This window comes from Panthera uncia, chromosome F2, assembly GCF_023721935.1.
Source record: "Panthera uncia isolate 11264 chromosome F2, Puncia_PCG_1.0, whole genome shotgun sequence".
Lineage (NCBI taxonomy): Eukaryota > Metazoa > Chordata > Mammalia > Carnivora > Felidae > Panthera > Panthera uncia.
Window position 1 is genome coordinate 61379105 of NC_064812.1, and position 23912 is coordinate 61403016.

General features: G+C 37.4%; 1 protein-coding gene across 1 annotated transcript in view; it reads left to right on the plus strand.

The window, feature by feature from the left end:
- Positions 1–23912, plus strand: part of EYA1 (EYA transcriptional coactivator and phosphatase 1) — a 165093-nt gene that overhangs the window by 135774 nt on the left and 5407 nt on the right. The window contains exons 12-16 of the mRNA XM_049633285.1: positions 3290–3348; positions 3461–3621; positions 4429–4543; positions 4704–4825; positions 8944–9044. Coding sequence (XP_049489242.1) covers positions 3290–3348; positions 3461–3621; positions 4429–4543; positions 4704–4825; positions 8944–9044 — 558 coding nt within the window. The remainder of the gene's footprint in view (positions 1–3289; positions 3349–3460; positions 3622–4428; positions 4544–4703; positions 4826–8943; positions 9045–23912) is intronic.

Sequence of the window (23912 nt, forward strand, 5' to 3'; positions counted from 1 at the left end):
ATACATTTTGGAAGTTTATTTCAAAAATACATATTTTTTTTAGCACATCCAGTCTTTTTGGAGTAAAAACTTATTTTCCCATGGAATTCTTTATGCTCAGCACTCTGTGTATTAAGCAGTAAACTAGGGTTCTTAGGAATATATCTTGGTACCTGGAAATAATGGGAAGCTTCCTTTCTTGTTTTCTGTGTCTATAGATCCTTCCAGGGGGCTTTTAATGTTGTGGTGGTGTTTCAGTAGGTCCGGAACCCCTGCTCCCCTCCTTCAAATAACTAATTTTCTGAGTTTCAAACAAATTTAGAAACTAAAAAACAACTAAGTCCAGAACGGAAAAAAGAAAAGCTAAAATTAGGCTCTTAAGCAAAAAGCTAGATGGCTTCCAGAAAGTGGGGGGAGGGGAGTCTCATCGTAATGGGGGAGGGGAAGAAGAATTTCAGATGTTGGAATGGGGGGCGCTGCAGTTTCTGATTTGAGAGTGGATGCACTTAGAAAGCTTCACACATTCCACGTATATTAAGATATTTCCATATTTTTATATTCTCCATTCTTTGAGAAATTAAAATTTGTAATAGGTAAGCATCAAGATAGTAATAGCAATAGCATAATTTTTCATCAAAATAAAAACATACAGAGCATATTTCCCCAAATATTTCTACAATTATGTAGAGGCTCATACAAAGACTTACAGATATTTACCTGTAAGTCTTATATATACCTTATCGATACAAAGTTCGTGCAGTAAGGTATTTTTCTATTGTTAGGTGAAATGAACAATTCGCAAAACATATTTTACAGGGACATTTTAATGATTTCTTTCTATTCCTGGGGGTGCTAATGAGGCCCTTTAAAAAAACGCTCCTGATGTTTGCCTCTGTTTCCATTAAAATCATTCTACAAAAAACCCTCCTGATAAAGAATGAAGATTTCCTTGTTGCCACCACACTGGAGTTGATCAGATCTCTGTGAAGCGAGTTTAGGGTCTGCAGGTAGAAGCTTGGAGCTGTTGACACTCAGTGAGAGCTAACCAAGATATTGAACAGCAGTTCAGATGAGGGCCTCAGCCCTGGGAACAAAAAGACCTGGGTAAAGCTGGCGGGAGAAAACAAATACAGGATGTGGGGGGACAATAGCAACAGTGGAGTCATTAACAGTCATTGGAAGATAACTGACTTCTCCATGGTCATGGAGATTTACAACTGCTTGCATTTAAGAAAAGCCTCTTAACGCCCTGCCTTTGGAAGGAATTCTTCCCGCCCCTAGAGTTAACTAACTTTAAGTCAGCTTTGATTCCTTGAATTAAATCCTTTATAAGGTAGCCTTTTCCCTTGTACTCACTCACCTTCAACCTCCTGTTTTCTCCCCAAAGAGAAAAATCCTCCACCGTGGCATTCAGGCTTTGGGGTTTTTCTGGTTTTGTTTTGTTTTTGTTTTGGGGGGGGGGTACACTTTTTGGTTTTGCTTTTTTTGTTTGTTTTGTACACTCACCGTGCACCCTAAAAGAGTTGTTTACCAACAACACAGAAAAAATGTATTTCGGCTAGATAAATGGCAGAAATGTCTACTCATGATTTCGTCACTCTTTAAACCCGGGATGAGTACAGGGTTGAAAAACCACTACTGTCATTCATCTTCTGAAATATGATTGAATTAATAACTCTGAGAAGTCCCCAAACATGTATTCCAGGAATGATCTGTTTTTTAAATGTTAAATTCACAGTCCACATGTGAGGCCTCCTGGACTTGCTTTTCCTCTTTCTTATCTGAGGTTATGGACCTCGGGAGAGCAGAGGGGGGTTACAAGGTCAAAGTCTTTTCCTCCTTGGAACTTGCTGCTTGCTGGGAGAGGGTTGCCTGGAAAATAGATGCTTTGGAGAAGGGGTTGGGGGGTCACGATTTTAATTCTGTTAAGCAACAGCTGGTTTGAGTTTCTTTCCACTTCTATCTCCTGCCCCCTTCCTCACAAATCCGTGGAGAGAAAAGAATTTGTTCAGAAGGGACCCGCAACATAAAAATACACCTTGTCTTACTGTGGCACTTGATGTATGTCATCATTGTTCCAAACTGAATGTCAAGCACTATAGGGACAGGCTAGATTTTATCAAGTTAAATAGGAAATACAACCAGAGCTTTAATCAGAAGAACCTTTTAAAATACAGGATACATGCCTGGAGATCTTTTAATAATATTTTTAAACTAACACTTTTAATGACAAGAAGTATAATAAAGACCTCTGGGGTATTTGGAGCCTGACTGCAAAGAATCGTAACTGAAATATTAAAGCATTGCCCACTGTGGGTGACTTGTTTCTGGAGGGGAGACCTCGTTGTCGGCCTCCAAATTCGTACGCCTTCCTTTGGCAACAAATGTTTATTGAGTGTCTGCTTTTCACTCGACTGTGCTAGGGACTGGGGATGTAGCCATAAGATGTAGGGGTTCGTGGATGCAGACAGGTGCATGAACATCAACTCAGTCTAGTGGAGCTTTAGCTCAAAATCACAGCCTCCTATTCTAAACAGTTTACACGCGGTTTGGGCTTTAAACATCAGGTCTGTTCAAATAACATTATTCTATAATAAATTAATAAATCCAACACTTATATAATAATAAAACAGTAAAAAAAAAAAGTGCAAACTACCACATGGTTTGATTGTTTTTATTTGGGTTTTTAAGTCTCCCATGCTTTCTTCCTCCTACGCACACACACATGCACACACACACACACACACACACACAGAATAAAACTCACATCTCTCAAATCAATGGTAAACCAGTACCAGATTTTTTCGTCTGGGCTCCTCAGTGCACTGGCCTCAGGCTCTGTTGGTGTGTGGCTCAACAGCAATCAGAGGTCATAATTTCATTGGCAGTTAGCATCAGGTTTAATTTTTCTAGCATGTAACATTTACCGACATGTCTGGTTTCAGTTATGCTCAGGCACTGACTGAATCAGCTTTGAGCAGCATGATGTCTTCAGGTACCGGAGGTTTATGGAACACACATGCTAATTGTTTTCAATCCCTTTCCTTTCTAAACACAAGAATATATTTTCTGAAGCTGAATAACAGTAGTCCTTAATGGCATTGCTCATTTTTTTATGTCAAGAGAGGGCCTGGAGTAGGTAAAAATATCAGCTTTTCACAAGACTGACACCTACTGATTGACATTGTTGAGAGACGGACCAATTAAAGTTGTGGGGTCTTTTTAAACAGCTGTGTGTGGTTTTTCAAAAAAAAAAAAAAAAAAGGTGCTTCTCGAAAATGAACACGTATCATTTTTAATTGCATTTTAGGAATGTGACCAAGTTCATATAGATGATGTGTCTTCAGATGATAACGGGCAAGACCTGAGGTGAGCATGTTGAAATGTGAAGTGATTTTCTCCATTTTACAGTTTAATTGCTAGGCTAATTAAGATGAACTTTCTGTCTGGTTAACTTTGGGCTTTTCTTGCATCTAAATAGCACATATAACTTTGGAACAGATGGCTTTCCTGCTGCAGCAACCAGTGCTAACTTGTGCTTGGCAACTGGTGTGCGGGGTGGTGTAGACTGGATGAGAAAGTTGGCTTTCCGCTACAGACGAGTAAAAGAGATCTACAATACCTACAAAAATAATGTTGGAGGCAAGTAGCTATCGCCAATATCTTACTGGATTATTAAGCTAGTCTGGCTAAAATTCTCAAAGTACGACTCACTTTCACATCACACTTTTTGGGATGTAATAGCTTTTTTGGAGCAGTTTCATCTAACCGGGTGATTATCGTGCTGTGATTTAGTGACAGGAATATTATCCTTCAATGGGGTAGATGTTTGTGTTAGTTCTCATCTTTTGATTGTGCTTCAGAATGACATTAGCATACAAGGGAATATGTTGACTTAATTAAAAGTTTAGGGGTGGTGGTGTTTTGCAGCATGGCTAAATCTACATGCTCTAAAGACGACATCTGGAATCTCTTGCCTGTTCTAGGTCAGTCCCTCCCAAAAGGTGGCATAGGTGACCAGTGATAGATCCACGTTTCTATTCTATGAGCTTAGCACCTCTGTTGGGTAGAAATAGATCTTTCCCAATAGATTCGGCAAAGGTTCCCAGACTCACTTGCACTGGCCAAGCCACGGTCATACACCTACCCTGGGAGCCAGAGGGGGGTTGGCTCTGCCCAAACTCCATGGTTAGAGGAATGGTGTGAGCAGACTCCTCAAAAAGAGATGACTTCTATAACCAGGGCAATGCAAGCTAGAAATGCAAAATCAGTAGGTGTTCCCTACAGTGCTAAACAAGTAGGGAACCAATGGAGGCTCATGTGTGAAAAATTGCTTCACATACTACAAAGCCTCAAGAAGATATTAGGAGTAGTATTAAACGTTGATTATTTATAACGCTGAATAGGAACTTTGGTAAGGAGGGAATTCGTGTGCTTTTAAATCCACAGGTCTGCTTGGTCCCACCAAGAGGGAAGCCTGGCTGCAGCTGAGGGCTGAGATTGAAGCCCTGACGGACTCCTGGTTGACACTGGCCCTGAAAGCACTCACGCTCATTCACTCCCGGTAGGCTGCTGTCCCCAAGTCACCCCGTGGTGCTTTTGCTGGAAAACAGCCTTTGCTCGTGTTTGTCCATTTTGGAAATTCATTTTCAACAGTCTTTTTTTTTCTTCCTTTCTTTTTTTTTCTTTTTTTTTTCTTTTTTTTTTACTTTCTGTTCTCATAGGACGAATTGTGTGAATATTTTAGTAACAACTACTCAGCTTATCCCAGCATTGGCGAAAGTCCTGCTATATGGATTAGGAATTGTATTTCCAATAGAAAATATTTACAGTGCAACAAAAATAGGTGAGCTGCTTTTGTTTTGTTTTACAATCAACTCTTCTCCTTCAGGCTAGCAAAACTGAAAGGCAATATTTGAGACTTTTTCATAGTACTAGATGTCAAAAAACCAGGAGAATTTAATTTTATTATGTCAGAACTGCCATTAGATATCAAGAGAAATAAAAATCATAACTCATGCAGCTTCATTCAAGACATTTTACTTTACTGACTAACATTAAGACCTATGCCTTTTACACCTGGGTGGCTCAGTGTTAGGCATCCGACTTTGGCTCAGGCCATGATCTTGTGGTTCATGAGTTCGAGCCCTGCGTCCGGCTCTGTGCTGACCGCTCAGAGCCTGGAGCTTGCTTTGCATTCTGTGTCTCTGTCTCTCTCTGCCCCTCCCCCACTCATGCTCTCTCTTTTTCTGTCTCTCTCAAAAATAAGCATTTAAAAAGACCTACGCCTTTTATCTATAGTCAATTTAGCATCAATTCTAGATTATTATCTTATTTTTCTTTTTAGCTGACATCAACAAAAATATCTAATATGCTAAAACAAACAGTAGTATAGAGATACACAAAGTAGAAATGAAACAACTCTAATAATATCTTTCTTTAAACTGTTATCACTGGAACTATTTTTTTTTTTTTTGCTTTATTTTAATTCAACATGTATAAACAGTTGGGCTCCCATTTTTGTTATGGGGATACTGAAAAAAAAAATTAAGTTCTTGAAAGAAGGAATCATAATTGGGAAAGAAGAGTAATGTGAAATTTCATGAGAATAGAAACCAAAGCAGAATAAAAGTGAGATAAAAAGAAGACATGACTCCTGTTCTTACAGAATTCACCATCTAGCAGGGGAAGCAGACATCTAAATAACTGTAATAGGACAAAGCGGTATGTAAATGAGCCTTTATCACATATTTAGTAGATGCCCAGAGCTGTTCTAAGCATTTTCCATATTAAAATCAATCTTTGCAACCTTTCCATTTTACAAATGAGGAAACTAAATCTCAGAGACTTAATTGTCCAAGTTGATAGCCAGTAAAGACAAGAGTCAGACTAGGTCTGATTCCAGGGTCCAGACTCCTTTCCATACCCTATGGAGTTCAACCACTAAATGCCTGAATTTCCACTTGAATGAAGAAACATTTACTCCCACCCAAGAGGAGGAAGAGGGCAAGTGTCCGTGAAAATTAAAAGGAAGAAATGGCATTTGAGCTGGATATAGAAGGCTAACTAAGAGTTTTGTAGGCAGATGTGCTAGTGAGAGGAAATAGAGACATTGAAGTGTGTTCCCTGCTGAGAGACTTCTCCAGTAGTCCTGGGTCCTGGGAAGCTGATTCTGGAAACGTAGACTTAGGTCTAGTCCTAGGTGGCCTCGTTTACCACCCTAATGAGATGTTATTTTAGTGAGTTCTGGGATGGAAGATGAGGATCCTAGTAGGTGAGAAGAAAGTTTTTGTGGCTGCTCAACTCTATCTAAAGAAAAAAGAGTAAAAATGGAATCTCATTTTCCATCTGACTACACTTTTATACTTCTTGTACTTTTCCTTACTAGCATTTACTAAATTATTGTTAAAGAATTACTTTTATAATTGTTCATAGTCGGATCTTTCCTATAAGAGTGTAGTACCTTGATAACTGAACCTGTTGCTCACCATTGTAGCTATGGTGCCCAGCACATAGTAGGTACTCAATAAATGCTTGTTGAACAAAATGAATAATAAACAGTTGTTTATTCTGAAGAAGGCTGACACAGAGGTTCCTTTTAAACACCCGGGTCAGTAATGACACTGTTAACTGATAGGGGGAAATCAGGTTTGATAGTAAAGATAAGAGTTTGATCTTATCCATGTTGAGTATGAAGAGCCCGTGGGATATTCAGATAGCCTTGTCAAATGGAAATAGCTGGAGGTGGAGAATGACTGATGCCTCCTGCTAGAAAATACTTACAAAGAAAAAGGAATGTACCAAATAGAATTCCTCGTTGTAGCCCAGTGTAACCAAAATGTTTGATTGTTTGCATGTCCTTAAAAATAACAGTTTACATTAAGTCAGGTGTTTATGCTCTCCATAACAATAAAGAGGAATCATACCGTGTTTTGTAAACAGTGGTCCATGGTAAACGTTTACCAGCACAGGAAAGAACGATTTCCAAAGAAGCCTATAGAACAGAAGGGATAGTACTTAACTACTTCCCACAAGGAAAGAACAAGTAGTTTATTACCTGTCATGCACATTGAACTCCATTCCCAAATAATTTAAATAATTTGAAAATATTAGGATGACAGAAAATTATAATAGCAAGTACATATTAAGTATTTTTAAATGGGCGTTTTGTTTGTGATCTTGAACTTTAATTTTTATCAATACAAAATAAAAAATTAGAATTAAAAAGTGGTGGCAGAAATTACCTCAACCTTAGAGGTAGAATTGCTTTTCTGGGGTATTTTTAACAAGCAAAGTAGAGATTGAAACTTGTAGTTTTGCTAATTTTGCCATCAAAAGAGATACAATTTGGGAGTCAATGCAGAAAACCCAGGAGTTTTCCTTGTAGGCAAATGACAGTCATTGGAGGAGAGGACTGGTATCTCATTTTAGCAGAGCTGTGACGTTCTTTCAGACAAAATGGATTCATCAAAATAAGAAACTCCATGTAGGAGCTCCAGTTAACTTCTAAAAGTCAGCTTCAGTTTCTTAGTCTTTATTATGGAAGACGTCTATATGACCCAGAATTCACAGCGAAGCCTAGAGGAGACAGGGTACAGGCGAGAAATTTTTTTGTCCGATACAGCTTTACCTTGAAATAACATTGAGTTTAATTACCTTCCTTTTCCCATGAAAAGGAAACTTGGCAAAAACACATAAACATTTCCCTCTAAGGAGGAAAAAAGTTTCATGACATCTAAGTTTTGGGTTGTATATTTTTGCAGTGAAAGCTACACTTTGTATTTGTTTCTCAAAGTGATTTAATATTTCACAGTTTAGTGGGCAACCAAAGAAGCATTGAAATTACATCCTTTGAATAAAGCTGGCCCGATTTCGTTCTGTCAGATGCAAACCAGAGATTTTAGTGCAAAATACAAATATAAAGCAGACATTTGTTTAAGCAAACAAGCAATTTGTTCGTGAGTATATCTGATCCTTATTTGAAAGAGATGCGGGCCTGCTCAGCCATTTACATTTGAAAACTATAAACTGTCCCATTGTCCATGAAAATGACCTTATTGGCAGCCTGGGACTTGGAACACCAGTTTCTTCTCTAAGCAGCAACAATGGCTGCATTAACTGCAAGGATGTGCCTTCAGAGAGCCCAAATGAAGTCTTGACATGGGAAAGATAATAGATAGATAAAGGTATTCTGTTACCTTTATCCCGCTTTTCTTCCAGGAAAGTGCTTTACTGGACATTAGATGCCTGGGTAGGGTGGGCATGATCTCCGTAGTGCCCCAAATTACCTGACATTTGTTTCAGAAACAGTTTTACCAGAATATTTCAAGTAAACACATTAGGCTTGGCGAGGGGAGGATGGAGTTGGGAATCCCAACTTGAAAATGAAGGAACAAATGAATTCCACTGTTTGATTTCTCTTACTATAACAAAACCAGTCTCAGGGTGGTAGTTGTTTTTTGTTGTTGTTGTTTTCTTGGGTTTTTTTTTTCTTTTTTTTTTCATCCTTCTCAATAGACGTTGGATCAGACATTATTTTCAGAGTTTGGTATATCATGAAACATTTTTGAAATCCAGTTCGAATATGTTGCCAGAATCAAATGCCTTTGTCAAGTCTTGGCTCGTAGGAAAAAAAGTACCGCTGTAAAACCGTATTTTCTCCCAAATATTATACCGTGATCGACTAGATCCTACTTTTTAATAAATGAGTTCTTAAGAAAAAAAATATCAAAAATTGACCATTTCCAAAGGACAGAACACCACATGGATAATTTACGGTCTCTGGTTTACTGTGCTGTTCCCCATTCTACCCAAATGGCATCCAAAAGCACTCTTTTCCAGTTTGTGCAAGTAGGATAGAGTGGAATCAGGAGCATAAAGGAAGGTTTTGTGTAAAAAGTTCAAGCACTATCGTGCTGAGTTACCCCAACTTTCCATTTTTTATAATCTATTTTTGTTCATCAGGCAAGGAAAGCTGTTTTGAGAGGATAATTCAAAGGTTTGGAAGAAAAGTGGTGTACGTTGTTATAGGAGACGGTGTGGAAGAAGAACAAGGGGCAAAAAAGGTGAGTGTTCATCGATGGGGTTTTTACACCATTTAATTTTTTAGTCCTCAAACTGCTCATTCCTGGATCACTTAAACACGTTCAGTGTCTCTGAAACAAATTACAAATGTGTTCAGAACTGTAAGCAGTGAAAAAGGACAGTCGAATTAAATAAATATGATCTTTTTGAAGAGTGCCCTGTACAAACTCAAAGGTCATGGATGGTTGGTCTTCATAGAACATAGACTTTTAAGCAGAAAGGAAGGTTTAGTGCTGTAGCCGTCACCCGAGATGAAACACTTGTGGTGTCCATGTGAGCATATCCCATTTGGCCGTGGTGGCAGACATTGCCAAGTGATTAAAATCTGCCTGAGCCTGGATCCAGCCTAAGAACCTTCCAGATATTACTTCAGAAAGTCTCTACCAGTTAGTCGGAGCTGGCTTGCCATACCATTTGCTGTCCTACAGTACAGTGTCTTCCTTTTATCACAAGGTGAGCACCTCACCTCCATTGGGACACTTGGAGAAGAGGAGAGGGGTGGGTCCAACTATGGGTCCCTCGACTCCCAGTTTGTCCATCATACGTCTTTCTATTCTTCTGCATCCCTGCAAGTGTAATTCTGCCGTTTCCCTTAGCAAAAGCTTTCTCGTTAATGTCTTTCATTGCATTTCAAAGAGAGCGGAGGAAGAGGGGACCACATTTCTTCACTCAGGGACCACTCAGGGTCTTTAGTCTAGTACAGCCCACCCGTGCAATCTTCCTCACCCCAGCACTTGACATTGCGGCCCCTTCAGCCATGCCTAGCTCTTCCTCCGGGCTTTTGCCTCTGCTTGGAATGATCTTTTCCCCAGTGCCCTACTATTGCTGTCTTAATCATTTTTCAAAATCCAGTTCTTGTACCACCATTTCTATTACCCTTGTTTGTAAGAGCTTAATTATAGTAGTTCTCACTCACACTTTAATTGGAAAAGCTGTTGTAAATAGCTTGGATTCTAGAGCAGACAGCCTGCCTTTGAGTTACAGCTCCACTGCTTACCAGTTTTCTGACTTTGAGTATTATGTACCCCTCCTCTTTTTCTTTCCTTTTCTATAAATGGCAATCATAACAGCATCTAGCTCCTTTGGCTGTTTTAAGGATTAGATTTAGTTAAGACATGAAAGCCATAAGACAGCCTGATACGTATAAAGTGTGGTAGCATTGTTATTAAGTAGTTATGGATATGCCTGTTGCAGCAGTAAAATGTGAGCTCAAGAGGTGGGGAACTTATTCTGCTTAGCCTGTTGCTTGAGAATTTGTTTTCAAAACTTTTTTTACAACTCTCTACATCTTGACGCATAGTCTGTAAATATTTTTTTTTAATTGAAGAGATTTAAATTGAAGAATATATTTAATTAAGTATTTTACAAGGTTAACCAATGCAACTGTTTCCCCTTCCTTTCCCCCACACACTCACTGATAGACATCACTATATAATTCCACAACGGATGCAACAATTCATCTCTTCTGAAGTATTCCAGTATGCAGTGGAAGCGATGCAGGAAGTCACCAGCATATAGACGCAGCATTCAGCATGACACATGGCCAGCCTTCTTATAGAGTCTGAAGATGATTTAATTCACCTTCAGTGCCTCTGAATTCTAACAAAACCGTAGAAAGTGACCCGAATTCTGTAAATGATGGCTTATTTCAGTTATACCCATTGATACACAGTTGTGTGCCCAGGATTACGCACCCCCTGAGTGGGATTGGTGCGGATGGAAACCCACACACAATTCAGATCCAATAGAGGTTTGCCGAGCTGCACGTGCAATGTAACGGCTCGTTCTGACATCCCAGGTTCACCAGTGGGCAACCACCATGATGGTTACATACATCTGTCGGCCCTTCAGGCTGTTTTCATAAAAGGAAATTTTTCCCAGACTAAATTAGAATACCCCAAACTCAACCCTGGAGAGTTAAAAGAGGTTTGATGGGAATCCAGACTTTAGGTCTTTTTAGCAAAGCCTCTGGAATCCCCACGCCGTTCCTAGACAGGACCTCCTCGTGGCTAGTAGGATAGTCAGGAGTGTCAAAGTGGAGAGCAGCGTTTCATGGCCCCGCGGCCCAGGGCCAAAGATGTGAATCTGCACCCCGCACCCCCACCAAGGCTGGTCCTTCTTCCTCTACCAGTCACCAAAAAGTTTTAATTTTAAGAGAAGGTTGCCAAAACATGGCTTGCTAGCTTGTGGTAGACCGAACGATGCTTGTAAAAGTGGTGACTTAGAGCACCGTGGAATCCCGTGGGTCCTAGCAAGGCTTCTTGGGGTGAGTCCCTTGCTAAACCTTTCAGAGTAGCATGTTTCTTAGATGTTCATCACGGGTGAGCATAACGTGGAAAAAGTAAAGGAATTCTCGGTTTAATGTTACAACTGGAAGTATTACAGTAATAGGGCTAAGAGTATTTGTTCTCTCTGCAGAACAGTTAAAACTGTTTCCACTGTTTATCTTTGAACCTGTTGTTCTTTTTACTTGGGACAAACACACCTGTGCCGAAAAGATTTAGGCAGCTGCCCGTGAAGAACAGGCTCTTTGAATTTTTTGACTGTGAATGAATATTCTTAGCTTCAGTTTTCTGTTTTGATTTTGTGGGATGAGTGTAATGTGGTAAGGGTCCAATACTATCTGTTGTGAACAAACTCTTGGCACCTTGAGACCCGCCAGTGTGGGAATTCTAACAAAACCATGACCATGAGTTACAAGACTGTTTATGTGTATATGTACAAGGCACGGATTTTTCAGAAGGTTCAGATTCCTGATAACCTTGCATAAAATTCAGATGTCATCATTCCCCCCCAGTGACAAATTTGACTATTCCTGTCTTATATTCTGTCTAACCTTATTCTGTTAACTAGTATTTAAATAGTAGTACTTTGTGGGGTGCCTGGGTGGCTCAGTCGGTTGAGCGTCCAGCTTCGGCTCAGGTCATGATCTCACGGTTTATGAGTTCGAGCCCCACGTCTGGCTCTGTGATGACAGCTTGGATTCTGTGTCTCCCTCTCTCTCTGCCCCTCCCTCACTTGCACTCAGTCTCTCTCTCAAAAATAAACAAACATTAAAAAAAATTAAAAAGAAATAAGATGGTTATCCATGCTGTAGAAAGATTAATAATCATAATGGTAAAAGAATTACTATCAATTATAAGGCCCTTATTATGTCCCAGACTCACTCTCAGGCACTTCCTATCCATTATCTCATTAAATCCTCACCATCATTCTGTGAGGAAGGAGTCCTTAGACCCACTTTATATATGAGAAAACCAAGGTTCAGGAAAGTAAATAATCTGGCCAAGATCACAGAACTTGGGAGTAGCCAAACTAGGACCGTGAGATGTGGCCCAAAGTCCCTTTAGATTAAAAACTTTATTTCCATATCTTAAATATGATTTGATTCACAAAAAAGAATTTTCATGCTTATTTTTTAAATTATTAGAATAAAGTATGCCATGTTTGCTTTTTTTTTTTTTTTTTCCTTTCAGGAGGCAGATAGAACCATGTTCTCTTTCTCCCAGGTTTTCTTAAAATTTTAAGAAAAAATCAATTCTGATATAGTTTGTGAGCATTCTAGATTATTAAATAAAATAGTGAAGCTCTGTGAGTTTCAGTCAGAAAATGTTTTGCAAAATCAAACCATTTTGCAGTTCTTCTAAATCAATTCTGACCATTTAGCTTGTCTCTCTTAGTTTTCTAAGTCCTTTTAAAAATCCAATACACCTCTCTAAATAATGTTCTTTTGCTTCAGGTAGTTCCTTTTTTCAAGCTCAGAAATGAAACCAGTTAAGTATTCTGCCCGTTGCCGGTTTCCTGATGGTTGATTGAAGTCCGAAGTCTGTTCTGTCACCTTTGTTCTCTTTGCCAATATAGTCCCAGGGCTTTCCTCAGTAATTTCATCTAATTCTATAATTCATATCCTGAGAACACACCCCCTCAAAGAGAATAAGTTAAAAATACCTTTGTTTACTTAAAGGAACAACTGTATTCCAAAAAGATCTCTTACAAGAGTTTTCTGCCAGGATCTCTTTGTTCCTAGAAAGGCTTCAGAGAATGTGAGAAGCCATCTACCTCTGGATCCCTTTTTCTGACGTGTCTTTTGTTGTCAAAATCTGCCAGGCTTTCTTTCTGTATCATAGAAATCTATGTTTCCCTAATACAGTATACAATAGTAGGCATATGTATGAATGAAAAAAAAAAATCAAATGTAACGGTCTTCTGCATACCGACAGCAATTTTCATTCCTAGAGTAAAAGTGGCCTTGTTTTATAACTCTACAACTAAACTCCCTTTGCTTACTTTTCCGAGAACTACTTAAAATTAATCACGTGTGAACACCAGAGAGAAATGGCAAGCATCCATTATTGCGTAATGGCAAAGGCTTCATCAATAAATGTCTATTTAATTTATTTGTTTGTTTAGATTTTTTCAGTGTAGCTGACACGCAGTGTTACGTTAGGTTCGGATGTACAACACAGTGATTCCATAACTGTATACATTATTCTATGCTTCTTATGAGTGTAGCTACCATCTATCACCATGCAACACTATCACGATACCATTGATTAGATTCCCTATGCTGTACCTTTGATCACCACGACTTGCTCATTCCATACTCTGCTTCATCCGTTTTGCCCATCCCCCCATCCTTGTTCCCTCTGGCAGCCACCAGTATGTTCTCTGAATTTGTGGGGCTGCTTCAGCTTTTTGTTTCTTTGTTTTATGTTGGTTTTTAGATTCCACGTCTAAGTGAAATCATATGGCATTTGTCTTTCTCCGGCTTATTTCACTTCGCATAATACACTCTGGGTCCATCCATGTTGCCACAAATGGCAAGATCTCATTTTTTTATGGCTGAGTAATATTCCTTCGTATATATACCACATCTTTTTTTATCCATTCATCTATCAGGGGACACTTAGCTTTCTTCTGTATCCTGGTTATTGTAATAATGCTGCAATAAATGTAGTGATGCATACATCTTTTTGAATTAGTGTTTTTATTTTCTTTGGGTAAATGCAATTCTGAGTGGAATTACTGGATGCAGTATTTCTATTTTTAATTTTTGGAGGAAACTCCATACTGTTTTCCACAGTGGTTGTACCAATTTACATTCCCACCAACAGTGCATGTGAGGGTTTCTTTTTCTTCACATTCTCATCAGCACTTGCTTATTTTTTGTCTTTTTGATGTTAGCCTTACACCAGTAGGTATAAGGTGATCATTGAGGTTTTGATTTGCATTTTCCTGATGATTAGTGATGTGCTGAGCATCTTTTCGTATGTCTCTCTTTCATCTGTAGATCTTCTTTGGAAAAATGTATATTCAGGTCCCCTGCCCATTTTTAATCAGATTATTTGTTTTACTGGAGTTGGCTTACATAAGTTTTTAATACATTTTAGATATTAACCCCTTATCAGATATATCATTAGCAAATACCTTCTCCCATTCAGTTGGTTCCCTTTTCATTTTGTTGATGGTTCCCTTTGCTGTGCAAAAAGCTTTTTATTTTAATGTGATCCCCATAGTTTTGCTTTTGTTTTTCCTTGCCTGAGGAGACCTCATCTAGTAAAATGTTGCTAAGGCTCATGTCAAAGAGATTACTTACTGCCTATGTTTTCTTCTAGGACTGTGATGGTTTCAGGTCGCACATTCAAGTCTTGCATCCATTTTGAGTTTATTTTTGTGTATGGTATAAGAAAGTGGTCTAGTTCTTTTCTTTTGCATATAACTGTCCAATCTGCCCAGCAACATTTATCGAAGAGACAGCCTTTTCCCTACTGTATATTCTTGACTCCATTGTTGTAGATTAATGGACCATATGCATATGGGTTTACTTCTGGGCTGTTTTGTTCTCTTTATCTGTGTGTTTGTTTTTGTGCCAGTACCATACTATTTTGATTACTATAGCTTTATAGTGTACCTTAATATCTAAGACTGTGATATCTCCAGCTTTGTTCTTTCTCAGGATTGCTTTGGCTGTTTAGGGTCTTTTGTGGTTCCATACAAAGTTTCGAATTATCTGTTCTAGTTCTGTGAAAAATGCTATTGGTATTTCAGTATTGATTGCAATCGAATCTGTAGATTGCTTTGGATAGTATGGGAATTTTAACAATATTAATTCTTTGAATCCATGAGTATGGAATGTCTTCTCATTTATTTGTGTCATCCTAAATTTTTTTCCATCAGTGTTTTATTCAGAGTATAGTTCATTCATCTCCTTGATTAAGTTTATTCTTAGGTATTTTATCCTTTTTGGTACAGTTGTAAATGGAATTGTTTTCTTAATTTCATTTTGCTGCTTCATTATTACTTCTAATAGTTTTTGCATGGGTCTTTAGGGTTTTCTATGTATAGTATCATGTCATCTGCAAATAGTGACAGTTTACTTCTTTCTTCCCAATTTGGATGGCTTTTCTTTTTCTTGTCTCATTGCTACAGCTAGGACTTCTATTTTATGTTATTATCTTTCATTTCTAATTATTCTACATCAAATAAAAGTGTAAGAGTAGAAATTCTTGTCTTGTTCTTGATCTTAGAGGAAAAGTTCCCAGTCTTTCACCATTGAGTGTGATGTTTGCTGTGGGTTTATATCATATATGGTCTTTGTTATGTTGAGGTACGTTCCTTAGAACCTACTTTGTTGAGAGTTTTTATCACAAACAGATGTTAAATTTTGTCAAATTTATTTTCTGCATCTATTGAGATTGCAAATTGAGATCATTTTTATCCTTGATTTTGTTAATGTGGTGTATCACTTTGATATATTTCCAGATGTTGAACAGAATAAATCATACTTGATTGTGGTGGAAAGATCCTTTTAATATATTGTTGAATGTGATTTGCTAATTTTTGTTGAGGACTTTTGCATTTATGTTCACCAGGGATATTTGCCTGTAATTTTTTTTTAAGTAGTGTTTTTGGTTTTGGTATCAGGGTAATGCTGATCCCCTAGATTGTATTTGGAAGCTTTTCTTCCTTTTCTATTGTTGGGAATACTTTCAGAGAATAGATATTAACTCTTCTTTAAATATTTGATGGGCTACTTACTTCAGCAGCACATAAACTAAAATTGGAACAATAAATGTTTAACAGAATTCACCATCTGGTCCTGGACATTTTTGGTTTGTTGGAAATTTTTGGTTACTGATTTAATTTCATTACTAGTAATTGGTTTGTTCAGATTTTCTATTTCTTCCTGATTATGTTTGGAAGATTATATGTTTTTAGGAATCCATCCATTACTTCTAAGTTGTCCAATTTGTTGGCATATAATCTTTCATAGTCTTTAATAATATTTTGTAGTTACAGTGTAGGTTGTTATTTCTCTCCTTTTATTTCTGATTTTATTTATTGGGGTCTTTTTTTTTTCATGAGTCTGGCGAAAGGTTTATCAATTTTATCTTTTTTTAAATGTTTTGAGTGTGAGAGAGCACAAGTGGGGAAAGGGCAAGAGAGAGAGAATGAGAATCCCAAGCAGGCTCTGCACTATCAGCACAGATACTGACTTGGGACTTGAACTTACAAACTGAGACCATGACCTGAGCTGAAATCAAGAGTTGGACACTTAACCAACTCAGCCACCCAGTCACCCTAATTTTGTTTATCTTTTCCATGATCCAGATCTTGGTTTCATTGGTATTTTCTGTTATTTTTAAATCTCTATTTTATTTATTTACACTTTGAACTTTATTATTTCCTTCCTTCTAGTAACTTTGGGCTTTTTTCTTAAGTATAAGGTTAGATTATTTATTTGAGATTTTCCCTGTTTCTTGAAGTAGGCCTGAATCACTGTAAATTTCCCTCTTGGAACTGCTTTCACTGTGTCCTAAAGATTTTGGACCTTTGTGTTTTTATTTTCACTTGTCTCTTTGTATTTTTTGCTTTCTCTTTAATTTCTTTGTTGACCCATTAGCCTCAACATCTTTGTGGGTTTTTTTCCGGTTTTTTCTTATAATTGAATTCTACTGTCATACTGTTTGGGTCTGAAAAAATATTTGAAATGATTTCAATCTTCTTAAATTTTTAAGATTTGTTTTGTGGCCCAGCTTGTGATTTGTCCTCAAGAACATTCCAAGTGCACTTGAAAAGAATGTGTATGCTATTGTTTTGGGATGGAATGTTCTGTATATATCTGCCAAACCCATCGTGTCTAATGTGTCATTCAAAGCCACTGTTCCTTGTTGATTTTCTGTCTGATTGATCTATCCATTGATGTAAGGGGGTGGCTGTTAAAGTCCTCTCTTATTATTGTATTACTGTCATTTTTTCCCTTTTGTTTCCATTAATAGTTGTATTATGTATTTAAGTGCTCCAGTGTTGAGTGCATAAATATTTACAGTTATTATATCCTCTGGTTGGATTGATCTCTTTATCATGCAGTACCCTTCTTTGTCTCTTATTACAGTCTTTGTTTCAAGTCTATTTTTGTCTGATATAAGCATTGATACCCCAGCTTTTTTGTTTATTTCCATTTGCATGGAATATCTTTTACATCCCTTTTACTTTCAGTCGTATGTGCCTTTAGGTCTGAATTGAGTGTCTTATAGGCAGCATATAGATGGGTCTTGTTTTTGTATCCATTTCATCACCCTTATGTCTTTTGACTGGAGAATTTAGACCATTTAAGGTACTTATTAATAGGATGTACTTATTGCTATTTTGTTAACTGGTTGCTGGTTGTTTTTGTGTTCTTCTCTTGCTCTCTTCCTTTGTGTTATACTTGGTCCCCTCTCTTTGTTTCTTATGTATCTGTTATTGGTTTTTGGTTTGTAGTTACCATGAGGTTCATATATGATATCCTAAATATATCGCAGCCCATGTTAAGTTGATGGTCACTTAAAAACAAATACATTATAAAAGAACTTCATTTTTACTTACATGTTTTATGCACATGTTGTCATAGTTTACATTTTTTTATTTTGTGAGTTCTCTTAACTAATTTTATAGGTGTAGTTGATTTTATTACTTTTGTCTTTAACCTTCATAGTAGCTTTATAAATGATTGTTCTACTACATTTACTGTATATTTACTTTTACTCATGAAGTTTTGTCCTTTCATAATTTTCTCCTAAGTATAGTTTTTTCTCTTCCACTTGAAGAATTTAACATTTTTTGTAATGCCAGTTTAGTGGTGATGAACTCCTTTAACTTTTGTTTTGGGAAACTCTCTCCTTCAATTCTGAATGATAATCTTCCCTGATATTCTTGGTTGTAGGTTTTTTCCTTTCAGCACTTCGAAAAGACCATGCCACTCCCTTCTAGCCTGAAAAGTCTGTGCTGAAAAATTAGCTGATAACCTTGTGGGGACTTCCCTTATATGTAACTAATTACTTCTGTCTTGCTGCTTTAAAAATTTTTATCTTTAAATTTTGTCATTAATTATTACATGTCATGGTATGGACTTTATTGGGTTCATCTTGTGGGGAATTCTCTGAACTTCCTGAACCTGAGTGTCTCTTTCCTTTCCCAAATTAGGAAAGTTTTCTGCCCCTCTATTTGGGACCCCTATAATGCAAATATTTGTTTGCTTGATGTTGTCTAAGAGATCTTTTAACCTATCCTCATTTTGTAAACTTTTTTTTTTCCTTTTGCTGTTCAGCTTGAGTGGTTTCCATTACCCTTTCTTCCAAATCACTGACCTGTTCTGCATCCTGTAATCTGCTGTCAATTTCCTCTAGTATATTTTTCATTTCAGTTTTATATTCTCCCACTTTAATTGGTCCTTTGCTATATTTTATTTTTTATGTTGAAATTCTTACTGAATTCATCCACTCTTAAGGCTAGCAAGCATTTATAGGACCATTACTTTGAACTCTATCAAGTAGATTGCTTACCTCCGTTTCATTTAGTTTGTGTTCTGGGGTTTTAGCTCATTCATTTTTTGGAGTATAATCCTTTGTCTCCTCATTTTGCATGACTTTCTATGTTTGTTTACATGAATTCAGCAAAACAGCTATTTCTCCTAAATTTGAAGGAATGATCTTATAGACTGTGTATGTCTGGTAACTTTGGCTGGACTGCTGGAGCTGTGGCCGGCATGGACTTGGGGTCAGTGCTGGGGCTGCCCTCGTGGGATGACCAGAGCTTAAGTAGGCATAGGTCAGGGTGGTCCTGGTGCTCTTTGTGCAGAGCCTAGCAGGATAGCTGAAGTGGGTATAAGCCAGTGTATCTCAGAGTGTTTTGTGCAAGAGTGCCCTGGGCAGCTAGAGCCAAGGCCGGCATGGGCCGTGGCTTCTCAGGGTCCTATAGGCTAGGGTGCCCTGGCAAGTGATCTGCAGCAAAGTGGTATGTATCTGGAGTGTTTTGAGGTGCTTTGTGCTGGTCTCACCTTGGCAAGATGACTGGAGCTATAGTGAGCACGGGTATACCACCATGAGAGTCACCTTAGTGGAACAGCTGGGGCTCTGGTGGGCTCACTGAGGTAGTGGGTCCACTATGGTGCCCAGACCCTGCCCTGGTTCATACCGTCAAGGTGGAAAGAGAACATAAATTGCGGGGCTTGCCAGCCACTCCAATTTAGAGAGATTTTCAGCAGTTCCCTCACTGGTGGAGTTCTAGGATTGGATCCTTTATATTCTAGTTGCCCTTTAAACTGCAACTCTGTTTCGTGGCCCAGGAGAGACAAATATGTTCATGGTTTCTTGGTACTATCCCTCCCTGTTGCAATCCACAGCATTGGAAGCGGGGCGTTCCTGACTCTGTTTCTCTTGCCATTCTCTACCTGGTCTTTTGTTTTGCAGAAGCTGTTCAGTCAACCCTCAGTTCTTCAGGAGATATTGCTAAATACATAAATAAGTGTATATTTGGTATATTCATGGAGGAGGTGGATTCAGGGTCTTCCTACATTGCCATCTTGGACTAGACAAATTCAAAAAATGTCCATTTTAAATATGAACTCTAAAATTTGCTCACATCCAAGATGCAGTAGAGAATGTGATTACTAATGTTCAATTCTAAGTTTATTCAGAATATGAGAAAAATGAGAGCTGCTTTTATTAAAAAACGGTAACACTTTTTGCAGATTTGAGACTTCCTAACACCAAGTACAGTAAATTTTGTTATTCTAAAGCCATTAATTTTATTTACTGCTTAATGAGCATATTATATATGCCAGATCTTGAATTGGATTTCATCTTTGTTCTTAAAGAATTCACTTCTGTCTCGAGTAGAAGCAGATATGCAAATACTAAAAGAGCAATGCCATGCAATAAATTTCGTGATGAATTTTTAGAATAATCTATCTTCCAAGATCTTTTTATTTACAATTTGAGAAGTATTTGTACCTCCATATGCCAATCTTCTAGAGATAATACATGCATATGAAAGCACAGTTATGGTCTTTTTTTAACAATGTATCCTGGCATTCATTCCATATCAGTGTATGGAGTTCTGCATCTCTAATTTCTTTACATGGCTGCGCTATACTTTAATAACTTCCCTGAGGCTGAACATTTAGGTGATTTTCATATTTACTATTACAAACAGTTCTGTAGTAAATGTTCTTTATGTGATTCATGCATAGACAAGTGTATCTCTGGGGAAAATTCCTAGAAGTACAATACCTAAGCCAAAGGTTATGTGCTTTTATGTTTTTAAATATTTTATTAATACATTCTTAGTAATTCAGCAAAATTCAATTTACACGTGAGTGTCCATGCACCCAGCTTTTAATGTTAATAAGTGCAAAATACTAGATGAGGAGGAGAGGTAGCATAAAGGGATTTAGAAAATTGCACACATGGACAAGAGGAGCAGGAAGGAGGTGTCATTTTCCCATTATTCAGGGAATAGTTTCTAACACTGTAAAAACTTGTACTACTTTCCAATATTTCGGCTTTGGAATCCATTCTCAATAATGCCTAATCTTAATAAACTAATAATATACTCACCACCTATCATTTCTGTTAATATTTGTGGTTAGCTCTTTTCATTCCCATGGCTCCAGTTAAGTGATGGAATATCTCCATTTAGTCATTCTGTGTCATTCCATCTGAGTATCGGCTGATGAACTAACCCAGTTCACCCACTCGGATTTGTTTGGTGTTCCCCTCCTCCAGCCCATGACCAGGACACATGAATTGTTTCCTCATTTGTGTCCCGTCCATTGTACCCACTCCATTTCTACTATCCTTCTGCATACTTTCTCTGCTACTGGCCAGCCACACCTCTCTATTCCATCCTTCCTAGTTAGACATTCCAAGTGTTTCTACCTGGAAAAATGTCCTTCCTCCTTAGTCCTTATTATGAACATATCATTCAAAGCTCATCACCTCCATACTAAATTTTCTGTACATCCCTCCTATCAGCCTTGTCATAGACTATATCCTGACTGAGAGCCCTTTCCCATCTACCTAACCAGCTCTGCCCATTCTTCAAATTCAGGGCAGGCTCAGCGTACCCTCTCCAGCTTACAACTGAGCTTTCTTCTCTCTGAATTTATTCATTGATTCTTTTTTGTTTTATTGAGATATAATTGATAGACATTACTGTTTAAGTTTGAGAAGGTGTACAGCATAATGATGTGAGTTACATATATTGCAGGGTGATTGCCACGGTAAGTTAATATCTATCATTATAGCTACAAAAAAATGAGAACTCTTAGGATTTACTCTAAAGCAGTGTTATTGATCTTATAACCAGAGCTTTACATCTTTCAATCACCTTCATCCAATTCCCCTACTCTTTGTGTCTGGTAACCACAAATTTGATCTCTTTTTCTAGGAGTTTGGGATTTTTTTTTTTTTTAGATTGTACATGTAAGTGACATCATTCAGTATTTATCTTTCTCTCTCTGACTTATTTTACTTAGCATAAGGTCCACCCATGTTGTTGCAAATGGTAAGCTGTTTTGTTCTGTTTTGTTCTGTTTTTTAATGACTAATATTCCATCGTATGTGAATACCACAACTTCTTTATCCACTCATTCATTGATGGATATTTAGGTTGTTTCTGTGTCTTAGTTATTGTGAATAATGCTCTAATGAACATAAGGAAACAGATATCTCTTTGACGATGATTTTGTTTCCTTTGGATAGAAACCCAGAAGTGGAATTGCAGATCATAGGGTAGTTCTGGGTTTGTTATTGTTTTACATTCCCACCAACAGTGAACAAGGGTTCTCTTTTCTTCAAAATCTTGCCAACATTTATTACCTCTTGTCTTTTTTTATGATAGCCCTTCTCAGACATGAGGTGAGATGTCACTGTGGTTTTGACTTGGATTTTCCAGATTAGTGATACTGAGCATTTTTTCATATACCTATTGGCTGCCAGCATATTTTCTTTGGAAAAATACCTATTTATTGTTTGCTACTGATTTGTATGAATTTATTATATATTTTGAATATTAATCCCTTACCTAATATGTGGCTTACAAATATTTTTTCCCATTCTTTAGACTTTTCATTTTTTTAAATTTTTTAAAAATGTTTATTTAATTTTGAGAGAGGGGCAGAGAGAGAGAGTGACACAGAATCTGAAGCAGACTCCAGACTCTGAGCTGTCGGCACAGAGCCCAATGCAGGGCTTGAAATCACAAACCGTGAGACCATGACCTGAGCTGAAGTCAGATGCTTAACCGACTGAGCCACTCAGGCACCCCTAGATTGTTTTTTTCATGTTAGTGCTGTGCAGAAGTTTAGTCCAATGTAATCCACTTGTTTGTGCTTTAGGGATCCAAAAATAATCATTGCCAAGGTCCATGTCAAGGAGCTTTTTTTCTGTTTTCTTCTAGGATTTTTCTGGTTTCTGGTCTTATATTTAAGTCTTTAATCCATTTTGAGTTAATAGTTGTGAATGGTATAAGATAGGGGGCTAGTTTCATTGGCTTACATGTCTGAAGCCAATTTTCCCAGCACCAATTATTAAAGAGACTACCTTTTCTCCTTGAGTGTTCTTGGCTCCATTGTTAAGTTATGTGACCATATATATACATGGTTAATTTCTGGGCTGTTGATTCTATTTCATTGATCTATGTGTCTGTTTTTATGTCTGTACTATACTGTTTATATTACAAGAGCTTTATAATATAGTTTGAAATCAGGAAGTGTGATGCTTCCCATTTTTCTTAGGATTTTAAATTTCAGGTTTGTTTTTTCTACTTCTCTAAAAACTGCCATTGGAATCTGGATAGGTTTTGCATTGAATGTATAGTTGGTTTTGGATCACATGGACATTTAAGCAATATTAATTCTTCCATGAACATGAGATACCTTCCCATTTGTGTATGTCTTCCAAGTTCTTTCATTAATGTCTTACACGTTTTTAATGTAGTTATTTTCCTTGATTAAATTAATTTTTAAGTATTTTAGTGGTCTTGATACTATTGTAAATGGAATAATTTTATTTTGTATGAATAATTCATTTTTAATGCATAGAAACACTACTGGTTTTATATGTTAATTTTGTATCCTGCAACAGATCTAACACTTTTTTGTGTGTGGAGTCTTTAAAATCATGTCATCTGCAAATAGTTTTACTTCTTCATTGTCAATTCTGTGCCTTTTATTTCTTTCCTACTGATTCTTGTCAATGGGGGACATAGGTCATGCATAGTATTTTATACATCTGCTGTAGCTACAATACTAAAGTCATAGACTTTATCTGTAAAATGAAGGTTTAGGGGAAATGACTCAAGAGTGCTTCTAGGTTTAATAAACAGAGTCCAGAAAACTATGTCATAATTCAAAGTCACATACCTAATGTCAGAGTTGAGAATATAACCCAGGTCTCCTCATTCTGGCACCTGATTTTTTTTTTTTTTTTATAAGAAACATGTTTCAGGCTTTCTACTGATGAAGGGAAAAAATGGTTGTCTTTGCACCCACTTGTGCTGGGAAGCTCTTGTACATTCATAAAATC